This window comes from Pseudonaja textilis, chromosome 12, assembly GCF_049901715.1.
Source record: "Pseudonaja textilis isolate UNSWEBS1 chromosome 12, rPseTex1.2, whole genome shotgun sequence".
In the NCBI taxonomy this organism is placed as follows: Eukaryota; Metazoa; Chordata; class Lepidosauria; order Squamata; family Elapidae; genus Pseudonaja; species Pseudonaja textilis.
In genome coordinates this window covers 17,554,046-17,563,957 of record NC_142001.1, presented here as the reverse complement: position 1 = coordinate 17,563,957, position 9,912 = coordinate 17,554,046, and the positions used below count along the sequence as shown (strand labels likewise).

Below are 9,912 nucleotides of genomic sequence, written 5' to 3'. Positions count from 1 at the left end.
TGACTGGAGGAGGAGGAATTCTGGGAGTTGGAAGTCCACAAGTCTTAAACTTGCCAAGTTGGAAGAGCCTCCGGTCTAAATGCTCAGGACTAGAGTCACCGGGATAGACGAGAGAGATTAGAGGAGGCTGTATTGCTCAGAAGGTGCAGGTTGGTATTGTGAAGAGAGACAGTGATTGTTTTGAAAACTTGTCATCAGAATCAATCATCGGGCAAAATTTTGGCCTCCAAGCTATTTGTACTAACGTCTGCTTTGGTAGGAACTGAAGATGTCTTTTAAACGTGCTGGATTCCTCTTAAGTCCAAATACCTGTGGATCAGCAAAGAAGGCTCTCTGTGATCTAACCACACCTTTGCCCATCCCCACTATGGAAGAGAAAGCCTAGAATGTGAATTATGATGTCATCCAATGGGGAGATCCAGAACAGACAGGCCCCTAAGCCCCCTACCCCCCCTCACCCTGAAGTACTTGGGTGGAAATATACAAAAAAGCCACAAGGAGCCGAGATTCTGGGATATTTTTAACAATCTTGCTGAGGATAGTAGAGAATCCGTGGTTAAATCGGGGCTATGGATTCTTGTCCTTCTGGGTTTATAGCCTTTAAAAAAAAAAAAGTTTCCTTTTTGGGTTGTTTGGTTAGGGGAAAAAAATAAAGGTATCGGAGGAGGGGAAGAAGGTAGAAGTTAGGGAAGGAGAAGAAGGGAAAGAAGGGAAGAAGAAAGAAGAGGAAGGAAGGAAGGAAGGAGGGTATGGAAAGTCCTCACAGTGGGGGGAACCCATAGTGAAAATTGAAAGAATTTGCAAATGACAAAACTGTTCTGTATAGTCAAAGATCAAACACCAAAAAAAAAAAATATTCTTTTTTTTTGAAAGACTGGAAACATTGTGGACTTTTTTGCTGAAAGAACAAAGAAAGAATATGATGATTTATGGATCTGAAGATTAAAACAGAAATGGATGAGAGGGGGATTGTATTATTTGTATAAAAATCTAAGAGGAAGGAAAGACAGTGAGATCTTTGGGAAGAAAATTGGACGTCACTTATATAATCTTTAGTTTCTTTTTATTTTCTTGCCATTTCTTTAGTTTGTGTCTTTTATCTTATGGGAGGAGGAAGGAACTTTTAATAAATGTACATTTAAACAAAAAGACCGCAAGGAACTCAAGTCACACCATGCCTGCGTTCCTGATGTGTCCAAGTCTTCCGCTCTGGCCTTCTAAAGCCTCCTAGATGCCCTCCAAGAGCCCCCCATGGTCATCCCGGAGTCCCAAACCCCATCATTCCCAGCAAAAAGCCTCCCAGTCAGGGATGAGCAGGACAAAGGTGGACCTGAGAGGCTTCAAAAAGAGGAAAAACCCTCAGCGCCAGGGAAGAAGGCAACCCATCCGCTGTGCTCCAAGCCCCATCATCCCCAGCGAGGCCAAGGTGAAGCCGAGGGGCTTCGGAGAGAGACATTCCCCCCCCAGCTCCCGCAACCCCATCATCCCCAGCAGGACAGATAAGGATGAATGGGGCCAAGGTGAAGCTGAGGAGCTTTGGGAAGAAGCCCCTTCGGGGTTGGGGACAGAGAGACCCCAACGACTGTCCCCCAAAACCTCAAGCCCCATCATCCCCAACAGGAAAAAAACGGATAAGGACGAGCAAGGAAAAACGGTGGAGCCATGACTTTCCTGGCTCCCCTCCCATTACCCTCTCAGTACCCGTGGAGTCCCAAGCCCCATCCTCCCCAGCGGGGCCAAGGCGATGCCAAGGGCCTTCGGGGAGAAAGAGAAAGAGCACCCCACCCCAAAGCCCCATCATCCCCAGCAGGGAAAGCCTCAGTCTGGGATGAGCAAGGCAAAGATGGATCTTAGACCTTCCCGCCCCTCCCATTATCCCTGGAGTCCCCCGCCCCATCCTCCCCAGCGGGGCCAAGGGGAGAGCCCCCACTGGCTCCCCTCCCCAAAGCCCCATCCTCCCCGGCAGGAAAGGAGAGATAAGGACGAGGAAGGCAAAAGGTGGATCTGAGACCTACCTAACCCCTCCAATTATCCCTAGAGTCCCAAGCCCCATCCTCCCCAGCGGGGCCCAGGGGAGAGCCCCCCGACCGGCTCCCCTTCCAAAGCCCCATCCTCCCCAGCAGGAAAGGAGAGACAAAGTGGATCTGGGCTCTTCTTCACTCTCCCCCCCATTATCCCTAGAGTCCCAAGCCCCATCCTCCCCAGCGGGGCCCAGAGGAGAGCCCCCACTGACTCATCCCCAAAGTCCAAGCCCCATCCTCCCCAGCAGGAAAGACAAGGTGGATCTGGGCTCTTCTTCAACTCTCCCCCCCAATACCCACGGAGTCCCCTGGCCCATCCTCCCCAGCCGGGCCCAGGGAGAGCCCCCCACCGGCTCCCTCCCCAAAGCCCCATCCTCCCCAGCAGGAAAGACAAGGTGGATCTGGGCTCTTCTTCAACTCTCCCCCCCAGATACCCCCGGAGTCCCCAGGCCCATCCTCCCCAGCGGGGCCCATCGGGGCGCCACTCACCCGGGTGGGTCATGGTCTGCACCTCGGGCCCGGCGGCGCCGTCGTAGTTGAAGACGGCCACGGCCTGGGCTCGGAGCCGGGCGGCGGCGTTGATCTTGACGCTGAACATGCAGCCCCCGCCGCGCTGCACCAGGGCCACCCAGGGCTGGTGCGCGGGCGCCCCGGAGAAGTTGCTCCGCGGGCTGCAGGCGTTCAGCCCCTCGCGGGCGTCCGGGGCCACCACCAGCCCGGCGGCCGGCCGCACCGGCGAGTCCTGCCCGAAGAGGCCGCCTTCGTCCGCGTTCCACGCCGACACGTTGCTGCCCGGCAGCCGCCACGACACGTTCAGCCAAGCCGTCCACACCGACTGGGCGCCCGCCGGACGCGGGCCGAGGCCGAGGGGCCCCAGCGTCAGAAGCCCCAGCAGGGCGGCCAGCAGCGGGGCCCCCAACGACGACGACGACGACGACGAAGAAGAAGCCCGAGCCGACCCGGATCGCCGCATCGCCCGCTTCCCACCGACCGACCCCGGCGACCGTCGCCTCAGGCAGCCTCTGCCGCCGCGGAGCGGGCGCGCACGCGGGCGGGAAGGAGGGGGCGGCGCTTGGAGGACACGCCCACTCCCTCCCCTCTCCCGCAAGAGACCGTCGCCACAGGCAACCCCTGAGCTCGCGGGCGGAAGGGGCGGCGCTCGGAGGACACGCCCACCTTTCTCTCCCCGACCGTCGCTTCAGGCAGCCGAGCAGAAGGGGGGGGCGGTTCCTGCGTGGAATGGGCGGTGCTTGGAGGACACGCCCACTGCCTCCCTCCCGTGGCTGAGGTGCGCTTCACCTGGGCGCCTGTGCTAAGATTTTGGGAGTAGTAGTCTCTTTGGCCAGAAGAACAAGTAGTCCCTGGTTTGGTAACAGGTTCGTTTAGTGACTGTTTCCACGTCTTAACGGCGGTAGTCTAGAGGTGGAGCTCTTGCCTCACAATCAGGAGCCTGTGAGTTCGATCCTAGATAAGAGGCTAATATTTGGAGTAGACTCTCCTGCTCGAACAGGGGGTTGGACTAGATGACCTCCAAAGTCCCTTCCAACTCTTGTTATTCTACTGTATGATGCTCGATGACTTAGGACTGTTTTTTACAGTTACGACCATTGTAGCATCCCCCCGTGGTGACGTCGTCAAAATTCAGCCTCTTGGCAATCGACTGGTCTTTGTGACGGTGGCACAAGCCACATTCACGTACTAACTTATCAGCTGCAGCGATTCACTTAACAACTGAGGCAAGAAAGGTTTGTAAAATGGAGCGAAGCTCAATAAGATTGTCTCACTCGACAACAGAAATGTGGGGTTCGACTTGTGGCCGCAAGTCGAGAACTCCCTCTAGCTGGTGGCTTTCCGAGCATCTGGGTTTGCTGGAAGAGGTTTCGTTACTTGCCTAGGTAAAGCTTGTCAGGGCTTGCTCCTTGTTGAAGGCCTGGGACGCGGACTCTCTCTCTCTCACTGATGACGTTGCCTAGTTTGGGTCAGGAAACGTCTACCACAGTGGTGGGATTCAAAAAGTTTTACCACTGGTTCGGTGGGTGTGGCTTGGTGGGCGCACTTTTGCGTGTGTGCATGTGCCGAAGGCACACTTTGCACAGGCGTAGAGGTGTTCCAACTCGTCTCCTGCAAGCCCGCAGTCTCCCAGTCGCTTCAGCAGCTGTGGCGTGGCACTCTCCTATGCCGTGCAAAGCAGCTGTGCTTCAAAAGCAGAGGATAAAAGTGAGTATGGAAGCCCGGGTGGACAGGTAGGCCCAACAGCAGAGCGGCACGAAGAACTGGTCTCCGTTGTTCATCACCACTAGCATCTCAGCAGAATTGGGCCGAACCGGTAGAATACCACCCCTGGTCTACCAGGAAACAAGCAAGCTCAGAGAACACCAAAGATCCCACAGTCCTCTTCCTCCTCCTCCTCTCCATGCACCCCACTTTCTTCCAACACGGATGGTGTTACCTAGATGGGTCATGGAAGAAAACAAGCTCAGAAAGCTCAAATGACCCCTCATTTCAACTCTGAGCTACAGATATTCTCCTTTATTGGTAATGCACAATCTCTGGCAACCAACAGCCGGATAAGCAGGGATTGACACCAGACAAATAAAGAAGCAAAAAAACTATGCTCTAATTAAGGAACTGCAGTACTAAAGAAAAAACCACACCAACTCCAGCAGGGCAAGCTGCTGTATAATATAAACAGGGAGCAAACCACTCACTTGCATCGATGGCGTTACCTAATCAAGGAATGAAAAATCTGCCAGCAAACAACCGAGCACGGAAAAACCTGAGGACTCCACAGTCCAAACCTGAGTGACGGATATTCTCTATCGAAATGCCTTTCTATAAAATTTGGACAATGGCCAAGACCTCTGGAAAGGAATGATTGAAATTTACAATTAAAAAAATTCAAAATCCATCTTGTCGATCTCAAAAGGACGATCACCCTCAACTTACAACCGCCATTGGGAATGAAACTTCAGTCATGAAGTGATGCAGTTATTGAGTGGCACCTAATTGTATGACCCTTTTTTTGTTGTAAATCACGTGAAAACCCCCTCCCTCCAGGGTGCTGCAACCATCATAAATGCGTGCAGGTTGCCAGAGCTCCCAAATTTTGATTGTGTAACCATGGAACTGTTGTGATAGATGTAAGTGTGAGAGAGCCAGTCATAAGTTGCTTTTTCTAATGCGGTCATAACTTCAAACGGTTGTTAAACAAATGTCACAAATCCAGGACTACACATGCAGTGTTTTTATCGGAGTACAAAACCGAGAGGTTCTGAAAACTTACTGGGGGAAAAAATGAAATAAAGAAAAGGCTCCAATACGTGGAAGATGGGAATTGTGAGTAATGCCCTGCCATTACGAATACATCTGAAAGAGAGAGTTTAGCTATCTTCAAAGGAGGTAAGAGGACAAGGGTGGGACCTTCACTCTGGAAACAAAAATCATTCATGGTGTTGGAAAAAATGGGGCAGGGAAATTCCATTTGATAACATTCAGTTCAGTTGTGAATTGTATTTGCAGAGAACTAATCTAGGCCATTCTAAGCTCTGTCCATAAAGCTGCCTTTGCTAATTTAGCAGCGCCCCCGGCCTGAAGTCTGGAGTGGGCTTTCCTCCTTAACATACGGGTCATTAAAGCTTCCATTAAAGAATAATTCATAGAATTATTCTTCTCCTTCTCCTCCCTTTTTCTCCTCCTCCTCCTCCTCTCCTTTCTCCTCTTCCTTTCTTCTTGTTTTCCTCCTCCTTCTCCTCCTTTCTTCTTCATCTTTCTTCTTCTTTTCCCTCTCCTCCTCCTTCTGAGAAGGAGATAAGGACATGGGCTACGTTGAGATGTGTCATGGAGGCATGGCCTATCTCCTGGTGCTTCAAAGAAAACATGGGAGCCTCAGTTAATTAGGTCAGAGAGATGGCGCTGTTTGATTAAGCGAGAATATTGGGGCTTTGCTCTGCACTCCAAATTACGAATAATTGGGCCAGGATGTCGACATTCTGTCACCAAAGGTTCTCAATTAGGGTTGGAGAAGATGAGAACTTGGGAAAACAAGCTCCCCCTTGCTGAAATGAGCAAACCCGGACAAGAACCGGATGGAAGGCAGCTTGCTGGAACTCATCGGCTGCCATTTTAGACGGAAACAATTGCCTCGTTCAATAACGTACACTGTGTTGCTACTAATAAAGTACCTATTGTGCTATATGTACATAGCTATCCAGGCCAGTATGCATTCTGGGAGTTGAAGTTCACATCTCTTAAAAGTTGCCACAGTTGACACTGGTCTAGATCAACATCTCTCAAGCTGGCCTGCTCCAGATGTGGTCAGATTATCTACTCAGAAGATTATAACTGATGGAGTCGTAGATTTAGACATCTGGTAGATGCCGGGCTTTGGAAAGTATGATTCATCCTTTTAACAAATCCATTCCTTTTCTAAGAAATGGTAACAAAGAAGCTCCTGGCAGTTTATTTCTAGTTTCCATTCATCAATTTATCAGATACAAGAAATTCTGCATCACACAGCAAAGGCTTTGCCTTTTACAATGCAAGTCAGTAACCTGTAAATTTGGTGCAATCGTAGCTACCATAACAATGTAATAGTAATAATAATGGGAGAGGGGGAAAAAAATGAAGACTTAATTTTCCAGGTCCTAAAATGCTGAAAACCAAAATGTCACCTCTGTAAAATGCGTAAATTCCCCTCAAGAAGGAATGAAAAACCACATCAAATACATTAAAAACATAATCCCCACCCCAACCCCCGCCCACCATAAACACAAGGTCTCAGTGTCCTAAAAACAACTGCCAGAGATTTCAACATCTCAAGAACCCTCATCTGGGAGAGTTTGCTCTGGAGTTGTTTGACTTTTCAAGAAGTTAAATAAAGATTTTGATCTGTGTAATTTTCCTTGAGCAGGGTAGAGTCGAACAATGTCAGACCCTATTAGCCAGGTAATAAAAATGTGCTTTTCAAATAATGAATTAGCTGGGAGGAAAAATTAGTATTAGGTGCATATTAATGGTTCCAGTCTTTTCCCCTCTGCAGACAAGACAGCATTTCGTGAGCTACAGAGAAAGTGAACGAGAAGACAGGAGAAAAGAGGACACATTTTTTCATCTGTTTCGGGCAGGGTTTTTGGGTTCGTGGGGGGGTTTCCAAGCTGGTTTTAAACCTTGTCATTTACTCACTAATTGTGTCAGCTGAGAGCAATCGGTATGGAGCAACACATTAAACATTTCATGGTGAAAGTCCCAGATTTAAACCTCTTTCTCCCCAGCGCCAAATAGACTGGATGATTTCAAAATATACCACCTCAATCTATTTAGGATTGAGCTGAGGACTTGGGAAATCACACGTGGGAGTTCAAGTCCTCATGTCAAAAGGACATATGGCTTGGTTTGATCTTATGTCAACCGTATGTCTCTGACATGCTCCAGAGCCGATTCAACGAAACCGCAGCTTTAGTGTAATATGGGAGGCTATTCATGAGATGCACGTGGCATCCTTACCTTCCTGCAACCTTTGTTTTATCCTGTTTTTTCCCCCCTCCCTTTCTTCTGTTCCTTTCCCAAACTTTGCAGTGTCAATCTCTTAGGGAAGGAACAAAGAATCAATTCTACCCAGGATGCAAGTTAAACCGCAGTCGCGCTGCACGCAAATAGGCACCGGTTATCATCAGATTCTTTGTAGACCAGAAGAAAACAATGGAAAGGAAAGCGCCCAGGCATGTTCAGGCAGAAATATTGTTATATCATTCGGCAGGGCCTTTCCTAGAGTTTGTCTGACTTTCTTTTTGCTGGGAATGAATCAGAAAAAAGGAATTTCCCTCCCTTCTTTAAGGGGGCTGATTACACAAGATTGGAGATCTGGGGTTTTTCATGTTGTAGGAAGTGGGCACCCGCACCTCTCCTAGAAAATCGAAATATTCTAGGAAATATTAAAAAGGCAGAATATTTCCCCTAAAAAGAGCAGAAACTCAAGAGCAGAAACTCACCTCAGAAGCAGAAGCTCACCCCCACCTTTGTTAATGGGTGGGCCATTAAGGCCTGGGCCAGAATACTTTACATACCAAAGATCTCCAGGTAAAGCTATAGCAATTGCCAAAAGCCCTTTTCAGTGCATCCTCATCCAGCAAGGCTCAACCAAGCCTGGAACTCAGGACAGCCTACAGAGTTGCCCCATGGGAGTCTGACAACCAATCAGAATACAAGCTCCAGTTCAAATCCCAACAAAGCTTATAAAACCCAGGTACTCTCAGCACCTCGGTCTTCTTCTTCCTTCTCTTTTCCTTCACCTTGGAGCACGTGATCATCCTCCTTTGGAGCTCCAGGCCACGTGGTCCTGTCCACCATTAAACCTTCCAAACAGCCTCCTCTGTTTCCAGTGTCTTTTTCCCCGCTTGGAACTGAACCCGGGAGGATATTTCTTCCAACAATGTGATCCAAAAACATAGTTCAGAAGCATCAAGCTACTGATAAAACCGCCAACAGGGAAAATGTGTCTAGACAGGTCAACGTTGGGTTATACAAACAACGAATATAGACATGGCACAACAGGAGATCCACCCAATAAGAGCTCTTTAAATGAAAATGGGGAACAGCAAGGCTGTTCTTTAGATCAAAGTATGAAATTCTTAATATTGACGGCCTTCATTCCAATGGCTTAATGAGTCACCTTGCTTAGAGCTAAGGCTGTACTGGAAGGCTGGAAGGTGAAGAAAGAGCTGTGCAGAGATACTGACCACACACACACACACACACACACACACACGAAGATTATCCACCTAGTTTTCTTGGCAATACAAAAACTGCATCATTGCCACCTTCTGATATGTATCTGTAACTTCCCGTTTGGTGTGTGCCGTTCTGGAAGTTTCTGATGGTTTCTCAGCTAAATACTTAACCAGGTCTCAACCTGTTTTAAGATTTGGTCAGTTAGGTATTGGATAACTGTTTTTATACGGTGTATTTTCAGACATATTTGATGGTGTTGCATGACTGATAGGAAGCCAGGGTGATTCTGACTGACACGGCTAAAAATGTTTTGTTTACCTGGAATCAAGCTGCACTTTGGAACCCAGAACATGGGGAGCTAGCAGTGTGCAATGTCAGGTGACCCATGACGATGGTCCAAAAGCACCAGGCCAGAGTGCATTATTCAGGAAATATTAAACATTAATTTCTATCTGAAAACCTAGAACACAATTAATAGAACGAATACAGGCAAATCCTTGGCTCGCAAGCACAATCGAGGTGGAAATTTCTGCTGCCGAGCGAGATGGTTGTGAAGTTAAGTTTTGCTCCGTTTTACGACCTTTCTTGACACAGTTTTTCTACAGGCAGTCCTCGACTTATAATGGTTCATTTAGTGACCGTTCAAAGTTACAACGGCACTGGTGGGGAAAAAGGGGACTTAGGACAGTTTTAGCATCCTGATGGACACATGATTTACATTTGGACGCTTGGCAACTGACTCACATTTATGACGGTCGCAGTGTCCTACGATTATGTGAGCCTCCCCTTTTTTTGGGTGACCTTCTGATAAGCAAAGTCAACGAGGAAACCAGATTCACTTAACAACCATGTTCCTAATTTAACAGCTGCCCTGATTCGCTTAACGGAACGCGGTGAGGAAAGTTGTAAAATTTGGCCAAACTCGCTTCACTAATTTCTCACTTAGCAACATCCGTTTGGGGGCTCAATTATGATCGTTGTTGAGGACTACCCATATTGTGAATTCACTCTAATGGGGAACATAAAAACAACAGCTAAACACCAGACTCACAATTTGCTTGTTGTATTCCAGGGATGACACTTCAAACTTTTTGCACCTGGCAACTTGGGATGGTTCTCATGTCCTTCTGTACCAGTTGTGGGTGTTTTGGTACCACTCAGCTAT

General features: G+C 48.5%; 1 protein-coding gene across 2 annotated transcripts in view; it reads right to left on the bottom strand.

The window, feature by feature from the left end:
- RNF128 (ring finger protein 128) overlaps positions 1–9,912 on the bottom strand; it is a 42,334-nt gene that overhangs the window by 26,635 nt on the left and 5,787 nt on the right. Inside the window, exon 1 of one of the 2 annotated variants that reach the window (XM_026702877.2) lies at positions 2,511–3,077. The exons of the other annotated variant lie outside the window; for it this stretch is intronic. Within the exon in view, the coding sequence (XP_026558662.2) occupies positions 2,511–2,994 (484 nt within the window). The 5' untranslated portion in view covers positions 2,995–3,077. Of the gene's footprint in view, positions 1–2,510; positions 3,078–9,912 lie in introns of those variants that run through there. 2 annotated transcript variants of the gene reach the window in all.